The sequence below is a fragment of the Notolabrus celidotus genome, chromosome 17, assembly GCF_009762535.1.
Source record: "Notolabrus celidotus isolate fNotCel1 chromosome 17, fNotCel1.pri, whole genome shotgun sequence".
NCBI classification, from domain to species: Eukaryota; Metazoa; Chordata; class Actinopteri; order Labriformes; family Labridae; genus Notolabrus; species Notolabrus celidotus.
The window spans coordinates 31222422-31244921 of NC_048288.1; the positions used below are offsets into that span (position 1 = coordinate 31222422).

At 45.7% G+C, this 22500-nt stretch overlaps 1 protein-coding gene across 1 annotated transcript; it reads right to left on the reverse strand.

Moving 5' to 3' along the window:
* Positions 1-595: 595 nt before the first annotated feature.
* ezh2 (enhancer of zeste 2 polycomb repressive complex 2 subunit) lies at positions 596-20493 on the reverse strand. Its single transcript, XM_034705856.1, has 19 exons — positions 20062-20493; positions 16767-16890; positions 15159-15287; positions 14392-14511; positions 13873-13993; positions 11855-12034; positions 11424-11532; positions 10910-11073; positions 10294-10391; positions 9951-10200; positions 9669-9835; positions 9446-9581; positions 8632-8757; positions 8343-8521; positions 7276-7371; positions 7050-7131; positions 6849-6929; positions 6675-6759; positions 596-3991 (listed from the first exon to the last, which is right to left on the reverse strand). The coding sequence occupies exons 2-19, from the start codon at positions 16881-16883 to the stop codon at positions 3931-3933; spliced, it is 2301 nt and encodes a 766-aa protein (XP_034561747.1). The 5' UTR covers positions 16884-16890; positions 20062-20493; the 3' UTR covers positions 596-3930.
* Positions 20494-22500: the final 2007 nt, after the last annotated feature.

Consider the following 22500-nt stretch of genomic DNA (forward strand, 5'->3'; position numbering starts at 1 on the left):
AGGCATGGAGGAAGACTTAGAGCAGAGACTCCCCTGATGTGAGGTCGTTTTATCAGTAGAGTTACCTGACAAACATTTCATGACAACAAAATACAACTCAAACACTGAAAACACTAAAATGTTAAAATCAGACCCAAAAAAATCCAAAAATGAGAAATCAAACTTTTTTCCTGAAGTTCAAAAATGTCTATGACACCACATTGAATCAAAAGCAGAAAAACTGTGTAGGCAAAATTATTTTTGTTTTCTCAAATGTTAAACTAAAACCAAGGTTCTTTGTGGTCATGGACTGTTTGGAGTGGTCCTTCAGGGACACCGTAGATAGTTCTTGGTCTCTGCCCCCTTAAAGCTCCTGTGATCGACTTCTTCTTGTTGTGATAGATTTCCTCTTGTTGAAACCTAAAGCCGGTCACAGAGTTCACTTCAAACTTAACCCAGACTCAGGAGACATTTCTCCAGGAGTTCACTGAATTCAGTTACTACACTTTAACATGCTTATCTTTAAACAAGACAGTTTTTAGAATCTGTTAAATTTCAGTGTTTCTTTAAACGAGTGTTTAAAACGATAAAATGAAAACAGACAAAAACACATGAGGACCATTTAGAATATTTTAATCTGCATCACTTTGAACAACAAATCCCTGTAAACATTACAAAGTCAGCACCTGTTTCATCGGAGGAAAGAAGTGGTCCTGGTTTGACAAGAAGAAAAGAGGGGAACTTAAACGCAGGCGGATCTCTGAAACCATAAATAAACCCAGGGTCAGGGTCAGGGGTCACGTCAGGAGAGAACCAAAGTGATGATCACGTGAGGGACAGGAGGTTCTCCTCCGCCCACGTTTACAAATAAACACCACAGAATGCTGGTTCTCTTATCGTCCAACTCAAAACAAACAAACACTGGAGGCTCATTTCAAACGGCAGTGAAGGTTCAGGATCTCAGAAAAAACACACACCTGTCAGAAAACTTCACACCTGATTCAGCAGACCAGGAGCCCTGTGAGTGAAGCACCAGGTCTGAGGGCCCCTGAAGTCTCTGATCCATCACGGCAGCGTGGAATCAATTACAGGTGAAAGGTCAAAGGTCAGAGCGGGTGACGGGGAGGAGGAGGAGAGGCTGGTATTACTTCAAGTCGAGTCTAAGCACCAGAGAGAGTCAGAGTGATTGTTGGTACGTTATCAAAAGGTCACATTTAACTGATTGGACATCACACCGTAAGAGGCAGTACTGAAATATCAGAGGATCCCCTGAACGCAGCACCAAACAGATTCTGGAAAGCTTCATCATGCAGTGAAAACCAGGGTGGGGGGTGGGGGGTGGGGGGTCAGGACTGAAGGCACAGCAGAAAGGAGGACACCAAAAACTCAGAGAAACAAGAAAACAGGAAGTAGTCACAGCGCTCGGCTCAGACTGTCGGAAAAACGACGACATTTAAACGCTGTTAACGCTTCGAAACACACAGATGAAGCTCCGCCTCCCTGAAGACATCGAAAACTGACCGCCTGGAAAACAAGGATTCTAAGAGTCTGCTAACATCGCTCTCTTGTAGCACCACACGCCGTTTGTTCGTGAAGTCACGTGATCGTCTGACTCGTTCACGAACACTGATGTTGAAAACACTTTTTTTCCCCGTTAGCTCTTAGCCTAGCTTAAATGTTCTGCTCGCTGCTGAAGATAACGGGGAATGTGCGCCTGAAAGTTTCCTTTCAATAAAACAGTCGACCTCACGTCAGCACCGGAGAGATGAACGTATATCTGTATGATTACAGGCCTGAACGTGTCGTAATGCTCCAAAGCTCTACTACCTGGATGTAAACGAGCTCAGGTGATGACGTCGTCACGTAGCGCGGCGTGGTTTGTCCGTATGTTGATCTAGTGAATGGGGATGAAGTCGCATGTCGGCTGTGTCGGGTTAAACTGATGTAGAACGACTCCACCAGAGACACGAGGAACCTGAACCTGGAGGTGGTGCTAGCTCTGTTAGTGGTAGCCACACTCTGCGTGCTAATTTGACGTCGTTCCCGGGCTAAACACGAAACGCCGTGGTCAGACGTGTCGGATAAATCGAGCTCAGTTCAGACGGTCTGATTCATTTATTTAACCTTTAGACTCGTCGATCTGTCGGAATCTAACTTCAGATTAGAGTCTAGAAATTGAGTTCCTCGTTAAAAGAAGAGGAAAGTCGTTCAAACGTAATCTGATCGGATCGAATCATTAGAAGAATAAAGGGTTAAATAATCTTGTTTTTATCAGGAAGTCAAGATTACTGGAACTCTGCGTCGAATCGACACAAAGACCTGTAACTACACGTAGAATCAACGTGGACCGCAGCCCTGTGATTGGTCGGCTCGGCGGCATTGTATTTCCTGCATTTACAGCATTTCCTGGATCCCCGCTCATCGTCCGTGTATTTCCTCTCTGAGGAAAAGGAAACAGAGATCGTAGCGGGGCCGGAAGGAGGCGACCGGACTATCAGAGAGACCGCACCGCCCTCAAACATCGACGCACAAGTATGAGGCGCTCATGTCGGCGTCAGAAGTTTTAAATCAGGCTTCAACGTAAGGAAACGTCTCAGTCCGTCAAACTTAACGTCGTTTCTGTGAACACGTTGATAAATCTGTGACGTTGTCTCTAGAAACGATCAAATACTTTCAACAAGTTACATTAAATATGTGAGTGGAGGCAGCTGTGAGGAGTTTGTGTGGATTTGGCGCCCCCTGTGGACACAGTGTGTAACAGAGAGAGCTGCAGTTCGTCATCAGGTTGATTCAGTGCAGCCTTCTCAGTCCGGGTGTAATTCTGAAAGTTGTTTGATGAGGAGAGCGCAGAGTGGGCGTGGCCAGAGTGAGCGTGACCAGAGTGGGCGGAGTCAGAGTGAGCGTGAACATGACTGAAAAACCTTGGTGTGTGTTTTTGGTGTAGTTTTGAAAGCAGTGTGTTTTCACCACACCCACACCCACACACACACACACGGGGGTCCGCTCGGGGTGTGTTGGTGTGGCGTTCCCGGTGGCGGTGAAGCAGTGCTGGTTCTGGTTTTAGCACCTGAAGCGGAGGCAGCTTCACAAAGCAGACTAGACACCAGACCCCAAGACAACCACAAACAATGGAGGACGTTTATGTGTCAGGATTTTCCCAGCGGACTCTGAATGCACCGTGGATCTATTTGATTGTTAAAACTGTCGAAGCGAGGATCTTTGGGGTTCAGATGCACAAACAAACTAAAGACCGACCCGGGTCAGAGTTCCTCTTTGTTCTCTTGAAGGCGGCGGGGGGGGGGTGATGGAGGTGTGGTCGAAGGTGAGGGTTGGTGTGACGCTGCTTTGTGAGCGGCTTCCTGTGTTACAGACAGACAGTGACCTGGCACTCTGAGGAGTGTGTGGCTGTTTCACGTCACACCATATAAAAACACAGAGTCCTGTCAGTGTGTGTGTGTGTGTGTGTGTGTGTGTGTGTGTGTGTGTGTGTGTGTGTGTGTGTGTGTGTGTGTGTGTGTGTGTGTGTGTGTGTGTGTGTGAGAGAGAGAGAGAGAGAGCGGCTGGTGGAGGATTTTGGTCCCTGAAGCATGAACAGACAGTCGTGGGTTGGTCTCCTCTCGCCCTCCGACACTCTTGGTTGAGATATTTCAGGAAAGTCAGTTTGAGGGTGAGGAGAGGTTTTCTGAGTCCCATCCTCCCGCCTCGACGGGAGAGGAAGATTCGTCGACAGGAGAAAAAGTCACGAGAAGAAAAAGTCGGAAACAGATTTGAAAAGTATCTGTTTTAGAAAAAAAGCATCAAAAACTCTGCTTCAAATATTCCCAGTTTTCCTGAAGCTCTCTAACATTTCTGGATTTCCTGAAGTGAAGGTGTGTGTTGGTGTGTGTGTGTGTGTGTGTGTTTGTGTGTAAGGCCTTTGTGTCGTTGATCCACAGGAGGTAGAAGTCTGAGTCAGGCGAGCTCCATCTCTCGCTCGATCCCGACGTACTTAAGAGCGTCAGCCTGGCTGTACCTGCAGAACACAGAGCGACAGTTTGGTGCCTGTCCCTTTAAATCAGGAGTTTCATGACAGATCTGACAATCTGAGGAAAAACTGTTTCATGCAACCAATTCTCAAAATGTAATCCAAACATTTTCACTGAATTCAGAGTGGATGAACTTTCATTTGTTGGGGGACAAGCGAACCAGAGGAGGGAGAATCTGCATCTTCGACTATGAAGCTAAATCTGAGCTTGGAACACTTTGTTAAAGGATATCACAGGATCATGTTTCCTGATGTTTCTTGGAGATGTTTTGTCGAGTAAAGGAGGGGACGAAAGAGTAAAAATGATCGAAACAGAAACTGATTTCATGAGACGCCAAAAATGAAACAAAAACACCAAAAATCAGACGGTTTCATGAGATTCTTCTCATTTTCTTCATGGTTTCTCAAAGTGACTGAAGATCTTTGGATTCTGATTCTGATTGGACAAAAGATGACGCCTTAAAGGGATAGTTCTGTGTTTCTGAAGTGGGGTTGTACGAGTTCTATGTCATTAGTTCGGATGCCGCTCAGCATCGGCGCCTTTAACGAGAAACTTCGCTAAACAGCAAAAACATGGTAAGACTCCACAACGGTAAGACTTGGTGACAACAGTCCCTCTTCTGGACCTTTGTGGATTAAGATAAACCAGCAGAGTCCACTGCCGAACTGAGCGCTGAAGTTTGTTTCAATATTAAAGTTAAATCAGAAAAACGGAAAAGCCGAATGGAAGTTCGTCTTCAGAGTACGTGTTCGGCTCTCACTGTTACGTATTGCAGAGTGACACATCCCATGATCTGCACGGCATGTTGACATGATCCACATCCACTGTGTGAGCTGCGTGATGTGCACTACAGATCAAGGCGGATACACACTCCAGGATAATCAGGCTGATCTTTGTCTCAGACGACACGGTGTGTGATGTTCCTGTGGTGTGGTGAGCGATTCTGTCCGGTCAGAGCCGCTCTGAAGGCCTCAGAAGGAGAGATCTTACATAATGAACATGTTTAATATTTGGGACTAGAAACCCTGTAGTGTGTGGGGACGCTCCAAGAGGAGCCGAGCACGCTCAGTGTGTGATGTCACGTGTACCGGAGCAACAGCCAATCAAGGCGCGAGCTGACTCAGCTGACGCCGGTGAAAACTCACCGCTGTAATGAATACAACTCACGCTGTAACGCATACCGCCCACATCCCCGCCGTCTCCATGATGTTTCCAATAATCGTTTTTCTTTTTTGTGTGTTTTCAGAAAGTAAGAGGCCGAAAACAATCATCACTGCTTCTTCCTGTTCGTCCGCCATGTTTGTTTACACCATAGGCATGTTTTACTCTGCAAGATTTGGAGTATTGAGCGTGAAGAACACACGCCACCATCGACTCCAATTTCACTGCTACGCTGACGATACCCAGCTCTACATCTCCACAAAAACCATCCCTCCTGCCGTCATCTCCACTCTCACAAACTGCCTCACTGACCTCAAACATTGGATGAGCAACAATTTCCTAAAACTCAACTGCAATAAATCTGGAATCATTCTAATCGGTCCCAAATCCCTCCTCCCCTCCACCCAGAACTTCTCACTACGCATCGACAACCACACAGTCACACCCTCCCCAGTAGTCCGTAACCTCGGCATCATCCTCGACCCCACCCTCTCCTTCAAACCTCACATCAGACACATCACTAAAGTATCCTTCTTTCATCTCCGCAACATCGCACGGCTCAGATCCTCTCTCTCCTCCTCTGCTGCAGAAACCCTCCTCCACGCCTTCATAACCTCCAGACTGGACTATTGCAACAGCATCCTCTACGGCCTCCCCTCCACCGACCTCAAAAAACTACAACATGTCCAAAACTCAGCTGCCCGATTACTCACCCAGAGCCCACATCACACCCATCCTTCAGCACCTCCACTGGCTCCCCATTCAGCACCGAATCCACTTCAAGATCCTGCTCATCACCTACAAAGCCCTCAGTAACCTCGCCCCCTCTTACCTGACCGACCTCCTCAAACGCCACTCCCCATCTCGCCGCCTCAGATCATCCGATGTCAACCTCCTGTCCCCCTATCACCAAGTCCAAGCACCACACCTTGGGGGACAGAGCCTTTACCATCGCTGCCCCCACTCTCTGGAACTCTCTCCCTCCACACATCCACAACTCTGACTCTCTCCTCTCTTTCAAAAACCACCTCAAGACCTACCTGTTCCAAAAAGCATACCACACATGACCTCTCCCCCCGCCCCACCTCTGTCCCTGTTCTGTTTGTTTTTATTTATGTGTTCTATTTTCTTTAGTTTTCATCTTATGTAAAGCGACTTTGAGTACTAAGAAAAGCGCTTTATAAATTCTATGAATTATTATTATTATTATGAAGAACCTGATACTCTGCTGAAGAGTCAGTTAGTGTGTGTTGAGCTCTGTAGTGCACACACCACACACTATCAGATCAGGAGAGAGAGATCTTGTGAGATCTGTCTTTTGTTGTCATGAAGTGTGTGGTCTCTAAACGTGTGAAGGTTTGAAGACTCCTGTAATGTGTGCCAGCCTTTACCTTGAGGTGCAACTAATGCTAACGAACTGAGAACACTACCTGCTGTCTTGAGTAAGTAAGGTTTATTTATGGAGCACTTTTCAGGAGCAGCGCTCACTGAGTGATTTGTGTGACTGACCTGTAGTCAAAGAAGAGCTCCTCTCCCGTCTGAATGGCTCTCTTAGCAAAGATTCCTATCCTGTGATCCCCGTTCACCATCATCACTGCAGGAGAGAACAGTTAGCAAAGACCCACACTCGTAGGATGATCGTGGTCATGATGACTCTGCGGAGGAACGGCGTCCTCTCGTTACCTTTTGCATAGCAGTTCGGGTTGACAGAATGATTGGCAAAGCGGATTTTGTTTCCTTTCCTCGTGGCGTCAACAACGAAGTCTGTAAAGAAAACACAAACGCACTGAGTGAGTCAAAGTCAGCGCTCTCCATCGAGCTTCATCCTGGAGTCAAGTCAGCGTGTGTGTGTGTGTGTGTGTGTGTGTGTGTGTGTGTGTGTACCGTTGTTGAGGTTGAAGAGGAAGCTGCACATGTATTTGTCATACACCTTCCCTCTGCGGTCGGCTTCATCCTGAGAGATGATCTGCAGAGACAGAGGAGGTCAAAAGGTCAAAGGTCGTTACTTCAAACTGACACCCGTTAATAATCCGGTTAAGACGATCCAGATCAGGACAGACCGCCTCTCACATCCCTTCAGTCTGTGTACAAACACAGAGAGGAGTCCTACCTCTCCACAGTACTCAGAGATGAACTCGTTTTTCTGGACCGGCTCTTTGATGAAGATTCCCCAACCTGCGACGTCTGACGGGGCGAGCAGCAGATGCTGAGAGGGAAAGAGAGGCCGAGTGTTTACACATCACACGCTTCAACATGTCTGACAACAAATCTGAAGCTTTGGGTTTGTTTGAATAAAGTCCCTGAAGTGTTTTTAACACATGCTCTGAAAACATCCTGACACTGTCCAGAGAGAGACGCTCGTATGAATCCAAACAAAATGTCTTAAGGCGTTTTTCGACCGCAGGAACTTTACCCCTGAACTATGTGCGCTCTGACCGGTGGACCCAGGGTCTACATTTAGTTCAGGGGTAGATAATCTCCCCCCTAAAAAGCCCCTGCTAGGGGGGTAGTACTTTTCAAAAAGCCCTGGGACTTTCAGGTGTCAGGGCCTGCAGTGCTGAACGTGTCTGATTGGTAGATTAACCTCAGTGTTTTTATTCCGCCCTCCGTCCACAATAACATCACACACATCTGTGATTCTCTTGATTTCTCTTTCTTTCATTAGTTTTTATTTGTTCTATCTTTTTTGTATGTGTGTGTACTTTTCAAAAGAAGAAGCTGTGATTCTCTTGATTTGGCAGCTTGTAACAGTAGTCTTCTCTCAGCCCACCGTGAATGCGTCTCTCCTCCCGGTGTTCCGGTTTTAAAAGTGACCCTGTAAACTGGAGACCTTCAGCTGAACGTGTCAGTGTTTGTGGAGTTTACACAGCTGTTGAAACACAGAGGGAGTTCCTGGGAATGCAAACTAGTTTAGTTTTTATTAAGATTTCAAAATATCCTCATCAGATATTTAATGATGGTCTAAAGACGTTTATGAGGGATGCATCCGGCTGAGAGTCTCCAGTTAACAGGGTCGCTGTTTAAACCAAAACACCAATCGATCTCTGCGATCACGGCTTTTTGAGTTCAAAAGGATTTTAAAGCCGTGTTGAAACGTCTTTGCTACTCGTGCTTATCTCCTCTCACGTGTTGATTCAGTGAATCCACCAAATGGGTCTAAATGATCTAGAGTATCACCTTCTTGGCGCCTCTCTGGATGGAGCAGTTCTTGCAGGACACGTTCTTGCTGTCCCAGTGATCCGCAGCTCCGCAGGTCAGACAGAGGTCGGGGTCGCACTCCCTCACAGCCAGGTAGCAGGGACACTGCTTGGTGTTGCACTGAGCTTTGCACCGACAACCCGGGAAACGGTTCTGACCTGCACCGACACAGCAGAGAGAAACAGTTAGGGACCTTTCTGCAGGTTCAGAGTCAGGAGAGTGTTTCGGGACACGGATCTGGAAGTACGATGTGTGTGTGTGTTCTTACACTCAGAGCTGCACTGGCAAAACTTCTCACAGAAGTTCTGAGCGGTCACACAGGGACACGAGGAGTCACAGGGCTGCCGAGGGTGGTCACATGGCTGGTAGTTATACACGTGATTGGACGAGCCGTCTGCAAGGAAACAGGAAACCATATTTTACATTTCACAGTTTAAAAACTTTAAAAATGTGGACGTTGTCTCAGTGACGCCCCCTGCTGGTCTGTAAGGAGGGATCATGAAGGTTGGATCAGTCTAGAAGACCTCTATGACATCGACAAAGCACCCACCTGTCAGTCAAATAAACCACACATCTAATTATGTTTTGATTTTATGTCGACAAAGAGTTATGAATATATTTGCACAAGTTATAAAGACACTTTAATGGGGCTGGATGTGTCTTTGCAGCCAGCCTCTAGTGGACGTTTGAGGAACTGCAGTTCGGTTTTTAACACATCTGCTTATCTCTTAAATCTATCCTAATCATCAGTCTTTATTTATACCGCACCCACTCACACTAAAACCTGACTTGAAGGAACGGCACAGAATCACAGGTCAGTTGTCAGATATGTTTACGTTCTTTTTCCCATGTGACCCACATTAAAGCAACACTACGTAGTTTTTTAACCTTTGAAACTCCCATCTTACTCGTTAAACCTGAACCCTGACCTGTTCCAGAACTGAAAGCACCTCTAACTTTAAGGTGACCCCTCGTCGTGTGGCTGTGAGCCCCGGAGCACCAGACTGGGTGTGCAGAAATCATAAAACAGAAACTCCTGCTGCTTCATAACATCTTGCGTTTGTGCTGAAGTGACCTCTGACCTTTCTTCAGCTGGATCTTCCTGCAGTGAGTGGCCCACAGTCTGTGTTTCCTCTTCTTCTTCCTGGGCGGCGTGTCCTCGTCTTCAGTGGGAGCTCGAGCGATGATGCTGGACTCTTTGACCCTGAACTCGTAAACCTGCAGCGCACAGTCGTGACATCGTCTGAGACCTGAAACCTGAGACTACAGACCTAACCTGAGAAATGAGGTGTGGGTGAGGCTCACCTGTCTGCAGGTCTTGGTGCCGATGAGCCGTGCGATGGCACAGAAGTTGTCGTAGTACGTCCCGATGAGGACTCTGAAGAGGGAAGCTTCAGCCCCGCTCCAATCCACCGCTTCAGCTTCACTCGTCAGCTTCATCTTCACCGGAGTCTGACAACGCGAGTTTCCCTCTAAACACACACAGGAAACTTTAGGAGGGACTCTGGTTTTAAAACCGGCTCTTCTCATGAAACCAGTTAAAACAGAGCTGACACCTTCTTTCATGGAGCAGGTGAGGGTTCGTACCTGAGCTGCTGGTGTTGTCGTCCTTCTTGTCGTCATCGTCTTTGTCGTTGTCATTGTCGTTGTCTCGCTCTTCGTCTTTGCTGCCCTCGGGGTCGCTGTCCGTGTCTTTGGTTTCTGAGGAAACAGTCGGGGTGCTCGGCCGGCTGTTGCTGTTGGGCAGTCTCCCCCGGCGGCGGCCCACCGTGCGCTTTGATGGCGTCTTAGGCCGCTCAGCGACCACGCCTGCAGGGTACTCGTTCACCATCCCATCCTGTGAACGGTGACACAGTTACACACCGTCATCATTCATTCTAAGTCAACAACAGAGCAGGTCAATCACAACGGCTGTCCTGAGTCGGCTCACCTGAACCAGGTACATGTAGCAGTCCATGCTGCAGGGTTTGCTGTCCACCAGGTTCTCCAGGTTCTTGCGCTTGTACGTGTTTGGAGTCGCGTGGAAAGCTGATGAAAACAAGCCGGACACGAGAACCGAGAGTCAGAGATTTCATTTCTATGACGTACTTTCCTGTCCGGCAAAAATAGAAGACTTGTGTATCTGATCCGCAGAGCTCCGACCTGCCGGATCAGAGACGCAGCCGGAACACAACAGAGCGGATCCAGTGGAAGTTAACACATTGACTTGAATAGAAACCGATCAGATCTGGAGCTGTGACGGATCGGAGACGGATCGGACATGGATCTGGTGGAATTAGGCCTTTACTTATACAACCAGTAATGTTTGTTTGACACATTCTCTGACTCTGTATGAAGTCGAAGGTAAATCTCAGAGACTAAACGAACCAGCTTTACTCTAGAACTTATAAATAGTGCAGAAACCGACCACTTCCTGAAAATTTAAGGATCATGAAACCTGAAGGCATGGATCTCTTGAGGACAAAACTGAACATCACTTCTCTCCACTTTCACATAAATATCTTGGACTGTTTATACTTCTGTGTCGAATCAGTGCGTGTGCTTACGGTGGAGGAAGCAGTCGTATTTGAAGCAGCGTCTGCAGAAGAGCGTGTGGAACGAGTGCAGGCTCTGCTCACGCTGCACCGAGCGAGCGTTCGGCCCGTCGATGTTCGGGGTGCATTCAGGGGGCAGCGCGCCGGGCAGCTGCTGCTCTGTCAGCTCCTTGTACCTGACACACACACACACACACACACACACACAGGAATCAAAGATGAAGGTCTATTCCAGATAAGATATAGAGCACACTCACACCAGGCAGAGTTTTAAACGTTATAATCACTTGTTTGTCTCTCTGAACTCTCCACATGTTCATCATTAATTCAGCCAAATCTCATCATATAAAGAATCCGACTCTTCCAACAACAAAGGGACACACACGTGATGTTTACACACACACACACACACACACAGAGACACACACACAGAGACACACACACACACACACAGACACACACACAGACACACACACAGACAGACAGACAGACACACTCTCTCTCACAGACAAACAAACCCTCTTACTTCTCTTTGAGCTCCTCTGTGGAGCCTTTGTCTGGAAACATGGAGGAAATAGCTTCAAAAATCTTGTCGGAGGGAAACTTCTTGCTGCTGTCGTTGCTGCTGGTTCGACCTGTAGACCCCACACACACACACACACACACACAAACACACACACTTTCCATCAGGACACAAGAAGTATTTCTAACCCAAGATTATCTGTGAAGAAACAGCTTGAAAATGTGACACACTGACCTCCTACATCTCAAAATTTAAAACAGTGCTTTTGTAACTTTGTTTCTCTCGTCTTCATCATCAGTGTTTTGTAATACAGAACAGGACTGTGACTATGAATGAACACTAGCATGTTACATAATGATTCCATGCGTCACAATCAATACAAAAGGTCAGGCAGAAAGGCGGCAGAGTCACCGTGTTCACCAGAAAGAACATACTCTCATTGTTAATGTGGCCGTCCTTGCGGGAGTCCTCTGGATGCTCTTTGCCATCGCACAGCTCCATCTTCTCTACCTTAAAGTCCGGCTCCTCCTCCTCATCGTCGTCCTCGTTGTCACTGTACTGAGACAGAGCGCTGACCAGCTCCACAAATATCTCATCATTGATGAAGCCGCACTCTGAAAAGACACAAAGATCAGGCGGACATTGAGCCTTCCTGTGCGGCGGTTTGCGTCACAGAGAAGATTCAGACGTCCTCACGGTGCAAAGAGAATGACAGAGCTCGTGATGGATAAAGACTAACGTATGAGAGGACAGTTTCACTCCACTGTTTACCTCACAAGAGTCGATTACTGAGAGTGTAACGATTCTCTTTAACAACGATTCGATCATACCATGGCTCGTGGTTGCCGATACGATTAAAGGACGATATCAGTTCATTTAGAACGAGACGATCTGAAACTATTCAGTGACTTGAAATCAAAAAGTCAACCAGTGAGACTGTGAAACAAACACCTTGATACTGGACAGTCCTAGACTCCTGTTGTTTCTTATAAACAATATAAACGTAGTGTGAAATCCCATGACGCCTTAGTAGGTGGTTGGATAGATATGTCGTGTTGCCGTGGTAACTTTACGTGATCTTTACATATCCTACAAACAGAGAGCGACTTATTTAGAACATCTCCTTCTTTGCAAAAGCTAAAGTGTTTCCACACACTGGACCGCGATGGTGGCTTGATCATTTCTGGCTCACCGGCTTCTCCTCCACCGTCCACCATGCTATGTTGTCTGCTGGAGCGTGTCGATGACATCACAGACAGGCAGCCTGAATTGAGTAACGTTTAACGTCTTTATTAAGGGTGGGAATCGAAAACCGGATCCGACTTAGAACCGGTTGAGCTGTTAATGAATGTTCGTGTCCCTAATCGCCCTGATGTATGCATACTTGGAAATGTGATGGACAATATACAGCCAAGAGCAACCCAACGCATTGTTGGCCTAGCTTTTATGTCTGTAAAAAGGACAATACTCCTCAACTGGAAAATTCGAAAACTGGACTGCTTTAATATACACAACTGGTTTGCAGACTTTTTGGACTTGTTATCAATGGAGAGTGCAGCAGCATCATCTCTCAGCGACCATCACACACCAGAAGCCTTATGGACTATAATCAGGGAAAAGTTTAAATTACATATGCATCTAAGATAATTGTGATCCTAATAATAATAATGAAAAACTGTACTAATAAATTGTACTCCTCAAATGTTATCCATTCTTCTTAACGAGTCATTTCCCAGCACGACGTCACGTCACGTTGAATTACATCACACACTCGGCGACGCAGAACTCCTAGGTGCAAATATGCTGAAGCATTTGTCGACTCGGCCTTGAAGCTTGGGGTTCGCGTCGGGGCGAAGTGGAGAAGGGTTCCATGTGAATATGTTCGCATCAGGGAAGGCGAACTCCCACCTACCTCTCCCCTTTCGGAGTTTGGATGCCTCCCCTCAGGCTCGAGGGACCACGTCCGGACTCACGCGGCCGAGAATGAGGTCAACCTATTGTTCGGTATGTTAAAGTTGAACATGTTCATGTTCAGTCTTGTGCAGAGATCATTTTGGAAAAAATAAAATGGTTCCTTTTGGTGCAGAAGACTGTGAAGAACTACTTTTTATCCCCTCAAAAAAATACTCAAGAATCATTAGGAGAACTGATAAGGAACTGGATTGATGAGTAGAATCAACATCGATAAGATCTTATCATTTCCCACCCCTAATCTGTAGGTCTAATCTTTATCCCTAAGTCTGCCGTGCTTAAATCCAATGCCTTATTTCCTAGTATCGACACAATCGATGTATTACCTTTAAAACGATGTTAGATCGATATATGTCGTCCGGAAGGTCAACTTGCCGAGCACAGATCGATATAGTCGGATCGTAGGAATATAAATCAATACATCGATGCAGTGGATGAATCGTTACACCCCTAATGACAAATAAAGACCACATGAACTCACCTCTGTCCCCATGGACTTTCCCATCATAGTTTTTTATGAGCTCTTCAATGAAAGTACCGTCCTGGTCCAGGATCTCGTCTCCCATGTAGGGGATGTTATGGAGCACAGTCTCATCCTCCACCTGATGGACACGTTGCAACAAAAAGGTGAACTTTGTCATCAGTTGTAATCACACTTCATGATGAGTGCCTGCAGCTGTGAACTCTAGCTTGACAAGGGCTCCAATGTTTCCTCCATCAAACATTCTCTGCATGCGTATTTGAAGCTGCAGTTGGTCGGACAGTTCTGCAGCAATTCAAGCAAAGATGGAGACTGGGAATCTAACTGAAGTAGCAAACATTTCTGATCCTGCTCCCAGATTTTAAAAAACCCAGAAACATGTGCTTTTCATCTCAGGTAGAAACTCTGCAACCCTTCCCTCTAAAGGAGTCTCAACCACGAGCCGATACAGAAGCACAACAACCGAAACTGACTCCATCTCAAACTAAGCACAACAATAACACTCGAGTCCATACGCACCATGAAGTTCTGCTGCAGCGGAGACCAGGAGTACATGACGGGGACCGAGGCCACGGCGTTGAGAGTCTTCAGGGGGATGACCTGTCGGGGGAACTCGGAGAACCCACTGTCCACTGTGCACTGCAAAAGACGGCAGAGACGGACACTCAACAAAATGTAACACAAGTGAGGGAGGGACGAAAGATCGATATGGCAATGAATCGTGGTCCTGACCTGATAGAGTATCAATATTTTGATTTGATAAATACGGCTCTAGATTTCCCTCAGAGTGCCACTACTTAATGACTTCATTGAGGGGAACGTGAATAGCAGTTAATTGACCGCAGAAGAAGAAGACATCAGGATGTCAGACAGCGGTGAGAAGGAGCTAGAGATGCGCTCTTGATGCGGAGACGGGAGGAAAGATGGAGAAGGCTCTCAAATCTGCAGAGAGAGTTTGACTCACCTGTGACTTAATGTGACACAGAGTCCTACATGATCGATACTGCTCGTTTTAAACGAGAGGGAAATGCTCCTACGTGTTATAAAAGAGCAGGATTCACGAGACTTACACACCCCTGTTGAAGCAGTTCGCAGTTCTAGACCAGCCAAGAGTTGGAGCTGCTCTGGAACTGGCCGGGCGGGACCCAGTTCACACACAGTCAAAACACAAACTGTTCTCAATTGAGCGCCGGCTCCGAACCGGCCCTGAAACTGCCTCGGTCGAAAAGGGGTAACAGAGTATTTTTCAACATATCCGTGTCGTGGATGAACGCTTGTCCTCTTACCTCTCGGGTGCCTCTTAAAGAGCCGACAGAGGTCATGATGTGAACCGGCTGGATCCGCCTGGTCTTCCATTCCTGGTTTAAGATGTCGGTCCGCTCCAGGATCTTCTGACGGTTTGTGTTAAACATGCTCTGTGGGAACAACAGAAACACTGATCCTGTGATTCACTGCTGCAAACACAATGTCAGTAACGTTAACCGTCATGTGGTTACTGAGGTGTTACCTGTTACCTACCAGCCTCTTCTCCATCCGGACACATTAGCATCATGTACTGTTCAACTAGACAAACACTTCTTTCACATGTAGTGGGCTCTCTGACTGATTTAAACAAAACCCCTCAGAGACCCTTAAAGAGGATGGAAGAGTGTGAGCAGTGAAGTATGAAAAGAAGTTTCTGTGCTCCTCAAACTTCTGTTAAGGGGCATTTCGACCTGAGGAACTTTACCCCTGAACTACGTGTGTTTCGACCGGTGGACCCAGGGTCTAAATTTAGTTCAGGGGTAGATAATCTCCCCCCTACGAAGCCCCTGCTAGGGGAGTAGGTCCCGGGGCTTTCGGGGGGTCGGGGCCTGCAATGCTGAACGTGTCTGATTGGTCGATTAACCTTCAGTGTTTTTATTCCGCCCTCCGTCCACAATAACATCACACACATCTGTGATTCTCCTGATTTCTCTTTCTTCCATTAGTTTTTATTTGTTCTATCTTTTTTGTATGTGTGTGTACTTTTCAAAAGAAGAAGCTGTGATTCTCTTGATTTAGCAGCTTGTAACAGTAGTCTTCTCTCAGCCCACCGTGAATGCGTCTCTCCTCCCGGTGTTCCGGTTTTAAAAGTGACCCTGTAAACTGGAGACCTTCAGCTGAACGTGTCAGTGTTTGTGGAGTTTACACAGCTGTTGAAACACAGAGGGAGTTCCTGGGAATGCAAACTAGTTTAGTTTTTATTAAGATTTCAAAATATCCTCATCAGATATTTAATGATGGTCTAAAGACGTTTATGAGGGATGCATCCGGCTGAGAGTCTCCAGTTAACAGGGTCGCTGTTTAAACCACAACACCGGCCGATCTCTGCGATCACTGCTTTTTGAGTTCAAAAGGATTTTAAAGCCGTGTTGAAACGTCTTTGCTACTCGCGCTTATCTCCTCTCACGTGTTGATTCAGTGAATCCATCTGTGATGAAATATAGCACCATCTAAAACAGACCAGCTGAGTCTCTTCATGCTAACAGGCTAACTGTTGTATTGCTCATAATGATACCTGCCTGTCCGTCTGCTTCTATGGTGTCATCTGTGATGAATGGCATTCCTCTTTGTGTTACTGCCCTCTACTGGTCTGGTGGTGTAGTGCATTTTTTTTTTTTTTCCTCCATACGTCACTGGACTGATTTACACAATCTACCCGGGACTTCAGCCCGCAGTCGAAACACAGACAACAATGGGGGACCAGGAACCTTTTAGTTCAGGGGAATGTAGTTCTGGGGGTCGAAGTGCATCTTAATTGTTGTTGTTGAAGGCCGTGGGTGAGCTTCATCCTGTCCTCGCCTGTACAAATATTTCCTCGAGCTGCCCTTGGTGAATACCTAGTCAGCGTGAAGGTCTGCGTTTGGACTCACCTTGACCTCGTCGGCCCGTCTGAAGCGCTTGAGCTGCCGCAGCCTCATGTATTCAGACTTCACCCTCCTCTTCCAGCAGGCGGGACCCTTCTCTGAGCGCTTCCCTGTAAGCACCATGATCAACCTGCAGCCAAACCAAACAAGCATGACAGTCACGTATCCACATCTGAGACATCTGCTTTGATTTAGTTTTCACTGATTTAAAGTGGAGTATCTTAAAGGTACAGTAAGACTGAAGCGCTCCCCTGCTCGCCCCTCCTGTTGAAGCTACGGTGGCCTTCGAGGTCAAGAAGCTCCTATGATGCAGGATAAGAATGATCCTCCATTTGTCAAGCAACATAATCTGCCACCTGTTAGTCAGAGCGAGTCCCGGCCTACCAGCCTGGTGGGTCTGACTGAAATCTCTCACTCTCATCGAGACATGTCAGACGGCTGCCATGGAGACGTGCTGTTGAGCCATGTGTCAGATTGACGAGATGTGGAGGAGTGTGCTGGTGTGACACACTCTGACCAAATTAATCCTCAAACATAAAACTGAAATTAGGATTACAGGTAGATTATCCAAAAGGAGAGTTTGAGAGTTTAAAAGCTACTGTGAGAAGTTTTGAGCTGCTGTGGGGTGTCCGACCGGACAGGTACTACTCCTTTAAATGTACATGTAGCTCCCTTGTCTCGTAGGTTCCTCTGGATCATTGCAATAGATTCCTTTTTTGGGTCCATCATTCATTCTTTCTTTCCTTCCCTTTTCCTTTCTTTACTTCTTTCTCTTTTTTATTCCTTCTTACTTTCTTTCTTACCTTTGCTCTTTCACTCCTTCCCTTTACATTTCATTCAATTTTTTCTTTCTTTCTTTCTTTCTTTCCATGTTTCTTCATCCTTTATGTCTCTTTTTCTTATCCCGTCCTTTCCTTCTGTCATTCCTTCACTATTTATTCTCCTCTTTTTCTTTCTTCTGGTCTCCCTCTCTTTTATCTTTTCTTAGACCTTTCTGGAGTCCCTGAGCTCCCTTGTCTCGTAGGTTCCTCTGGATTTCTGCTGCTGTGGACGTGGTCCAGACTCCATATTCAAGAGCCATTACTGCTCTCTACACTGCTTGAGTATGGGCTTTTTGAACAGTGACTTTGTGCAATATAGTCAAGTGCAATACTTAGAAACTGTGCAATAATAAGACTCCATGATTTGTATGTTGTGTGTGTATGACAGTGTTTTCTTATTCCTGTATTTATTCCTTTTTATACCTTGATTGTTGTTGTTTTTGTGTCTTTTAAAGCTGGGGTTGGTAGTCTCGGAAAACTAGCATGAATTTGAATGTAGCATTTCCTTTCTCCTTTATTCAAGAGGAGAAGTTCTTCATTCATTCAAACATTGATTGTTGTTTTGTTGGTTGGCGTGATCACGGCCGACAGTGACCGGTTATTAAAGATCAACGTGTTCACCAATCAGCTCTTCATCCCTACAGCGTCAGGACGGACGCTACAGTACATCTACATTTCTGTAGGACTTACTAAATGTCATTCATTCTTTTGCTTGTCAGAGCCCCCGTGGTGAGAGCTTTTTAGACTCTGATCCGGACTACAGTCCTGAGCAAAGCCCCTCATGGGGTCAGAGGGGACAGGCCCGAGGTCGAGCGAGAGGGGCAGTCAGTAGAGTCAGGGGAAGCAGAGGCAGGAGACGGGGAGTGAATGCCGGGGAAATGTACGCTCTGCAGGAGGCGGGCAGAACGGCAGGACGGGATCTGATTGGTTTAAAATTTTGGGACCCAAAAACAGTGATTGGTTGGTGTTTTCCCAGGTTTACTCCGGCTGTAGATAGCAGCTTTTTTTTTACCTTTTTTTTAGGAACACATTATGTATTGATTACCATCAGGACATAAAGATCATTTTAACCAGTATAACAGAAAGTGGATCTAAATCTGAACACCAACCCCAGATTTAAGTGGCACCTAATGAGGACTGTACCTTTCAATGTCGTTGCACTTGTTGCAATGACAATAAAGGTGTTATATTCTATTCTATTCCAATGAGAGATGAGCTGACAGACACCTGAATTACATGTTTTATGTGATTTTTATCATTTTATCTGCCAGACACCTGAATCTCCCCCTTCAGGGATGAATAAAGTACATTATATTATATTCTAAAATAATCAGGTTCCACTCAATATAATCATTTACACATCTTAATCTGGAAATGTGTAATATGTCTCATTAACAGATCATGTTTTATTTTTAAATCTGGAGTTTCGACATGAGGAACTTCAATGACAGGCAAGCTTCAAGCTACTGCACTTTCTTTAACTCTTCCTGTCCCATTAAAGTTACTAACCATAGACCTTTCTGGAGTCCCTGAGCTCCCTTGTCTCGTAGGTTCCTCTGGATCTCTGCTGCTGTGGACGTGTCAGACTCCATATTCAAAAGCAATTACTGCTCTCTACACTGCTTGAGTATGGGCTTTTTGAACAGTGACTTTGTGCAATATAGTCAAGTGCAATACTAACAAAGTGTACAATAATAACACTCCATGATTTGTATGTTGTGTGTGTATGACAATGGTTTCTTATTCCTGTATTTATTACTTTTTAAACCTTGATTGTTGTTGTTTTTGTGTCTTTTAAGTGGCACCTAATGAGGACTGTACCTTTCAATGTCGTTGCACTTGTTGCAATGACAATAAAGGTGTTATATTCTATTCTATTCCAATGAGAGATGAGCTGACAGACACCTGAATTACATGTTTTATGTGATTTTTATCATTTTATCTGCCAGACACCTGAATCTCCCCCTTCAGGGATTTATAAAGTACATTATATCATATTCTAAAAAACCAGGTTCCACTTAATATAATCATTTACACATCTTAATCTGTAAATGTGTAATATGTCTCATTAACAGATCATGTTTTATTTTTAAATCTGGAGTTTCGACATGAGGAACTTCAATGACAGGCAAGCTTCAAGCTAACGATAGCTTCACGATGTCGTGCCAAGTTAGTTTCCCCCTCTGTTCTTCCTCTCAGCCCACAAACCTCTCCAACATCATCTTAAAGAACTCAAGCTCCTACAAGCTCTTACATGCTAACACATCACTTTGCTTTCCTTAAACCACCTCAGAAAGTTGCCATCTTCACGAGGAGCTCTGTTTTGACAGGGATACTAAATTTGTCTCGACACCCCCTGCGAGCTAGCTAACAGTTGGTTAGTTAACAAAGATTGAAGCATCAAGAGAACAAACCCGGGTCATTTGAATCCCCGCGAAGGAGCTCTTTATGGGGTCTACAGCCGTGACAGCTTCTCTCACCTGTGCAGGAGAACCAGTCCTCATTCACTGGGGTGATTCCAGGTGGATATGAAGAACCCTGAGGAACTCGTCCTTTGTGTTGGGGATTAGCTCTGTGTTTCTGCTAGCTGTAGTGTTAGCTTAACGGCTAACTAGCAGTTAGCTCAGGAGGAGGGTTCCCTTACACCGGCTTCACCTCCCCGGCGGTTAGTGGGCAGAAGCAGGTTCAGGTTCCTCTCTCAGGGAGAATAAATCACACTCTCTTTCCTCAGTCTTAGATCCTCAGTTTAATGGCGCCTTCTTTACAAACAGTCACCAGTTCTCTCTGTTTCCGCCTCGACAGCTTCGGGTTCAAACTGCTCGCTGTCTCGAGCTCACCGCCCACTTCGGCTGCAGCAGATTCAAGAGGCGCCAAACGTTTCCGCCAATCACAGACGTGGACGCTGGGAGCTCTGAGTGTGGTGTCACGTGATTGGCCAGGCTTTATGGGAACGGCAGCCAATCAGAGTGAGAGATGCGCCGGGGGGCCTGCAGCGGGGACATGTGGACAGGTTCTCTTTGTTCTCTCATGTGTCAACGGAATAAAAGTCCAAACACAACCAACGAGGCTTGACAGCGAATTTAATAAAGACTAAATACTGTTCTATGTTCCACCCCGACTACAGAGGCGCGTGACAGTTCTCAGATTCAAGCCTGTGAGCTTTAAACGTTTGATAGGAAATACAACTTGCTGATTTAAGTTCTTAAAGGTGACATATTCTGCTCTTTTTCATCAACATATATTGGTCTTAGAGGTCCCCAAAACATGTCTTTGAAGTTTATGCTCATAAAAACACTTTGGAATCAGATTCTGGTCTGCCTGTAAACCCCTCTTTTTCAGCCCTGCTCAGAACAGGCTGTTTTCTCTCTGACCACGCCCCCTCAGGAAGTGGGTGTGGCCTCGGCTGTCCAGCACGTTGATCTAATGTTGTTTTTTTTCTTTTTTGAAGGTTTTATTTCAATGTTAGCTACTATTTTTGTTGATATTGTTTTATTATAATGGGTAAAATGTACTATTTTTAGATAACTTAAAAAAAAAATTCTGGAAGACATCTCATGACCCCCCCCATTTGTGTCTTGCGACCCCACTTTGGGCTGCTGAAGGCTTGTTGGATGTGTTTGGACACAGCTGGTGGCAAGTTACTCTACGCCTCTGAGAAAGTGTGACAGATAATAGTGGCGTGCCGTGTTCATTAAATAGTGGTTGAATATCATCCCTTTATCCCTCGTTTTGAGAACATATTCCTGATATGGAGGTGTCTCCAATAACCACAGGCATTCTTTAATCCTGAGCTGTCAGATCAGGTGGTCCTTGTCCTCCTCCAGTTTCCTTCCTTATTTTCTGTTCTGCAATTTTTTTTAATGTTTTTTGCGTCCACTTAAATATCAAACCTTTTTTTCTTAACCTGAGCCACGGTGCGAACCTCAGGAGACACAGCATTAACAGCCTCAGTTAGAAACCTATGCTTCATTTCTTTCTGTCATTGATCTAATGTTTACATGTTGGCTGAATATACACGGCTGCTCACAGACCCGCGTTACTTCAACCCTCTGAATCTGATCCAGAATCTGATCCTGACGGAGAGGCGCCTGCAGCAGGACCTTTCTGAACCATTGGTCACAGATTTAGTGTTTCTTGTTGTTTTATTTGTCAGTATGTCGACGTGTGTCTTGGTACACAACTATGAACATGTAGCTATGTAGCTATGCTAACTAGCGCTAGCACTTTTCCATGATAAATAAAAATCATCCACTAGATCTTCAAATCTGCAGACGTGGGGAGTCAAAGCGACCTTTGTGTTTATTAAGACAGCCTACAACTAGCATGCCTCCCTCCTAAGCTCCTTGTTAGCACACATGTGTGCAGGGAATGAAAAACAGAGGAGGGGTTGAGTTGTATTTTATACAGTCTATGGGCTGAACAAGCTCCGAGCTCTGACTTCCTGTTACAGACCGGATGGCGTTGTGACGTATGAAAAACACTGCAAACTGAAACAGCAGAAAGGTGGAGAAATCAGAACAGGGGCAGAATGGAGTCTTTTACTTTTCAGGGGCTTTGTAGACAGGGACACAGATTTCAGGTAGAGAACCATTAAAAAGTCAATTTTGCATGATATGTCACCTTTAACAGTATTTGTCATGGGACTTCTTTTAAGGGTTGCATTTTATTTAAAAAAAAAGAAATCAGTGAAAGTATCGGTATCAGGTATCGGATAAAATGCCAAAAAAGTAATCGGTATCGTATCGAATCATAGAAGTGTGGTATCACCTAGCACTACACTCTACACATCCTAGAGCAGATAAAACAGCAGATCATGTGCCAATCACACCGCCTGTCATCCAATCACAGGCCCCCTCACTCGCATCAGCTGTATAAAAGTGTGGAGAGGATTTTCTCTCTGATGGCCATTAAATGGTCAG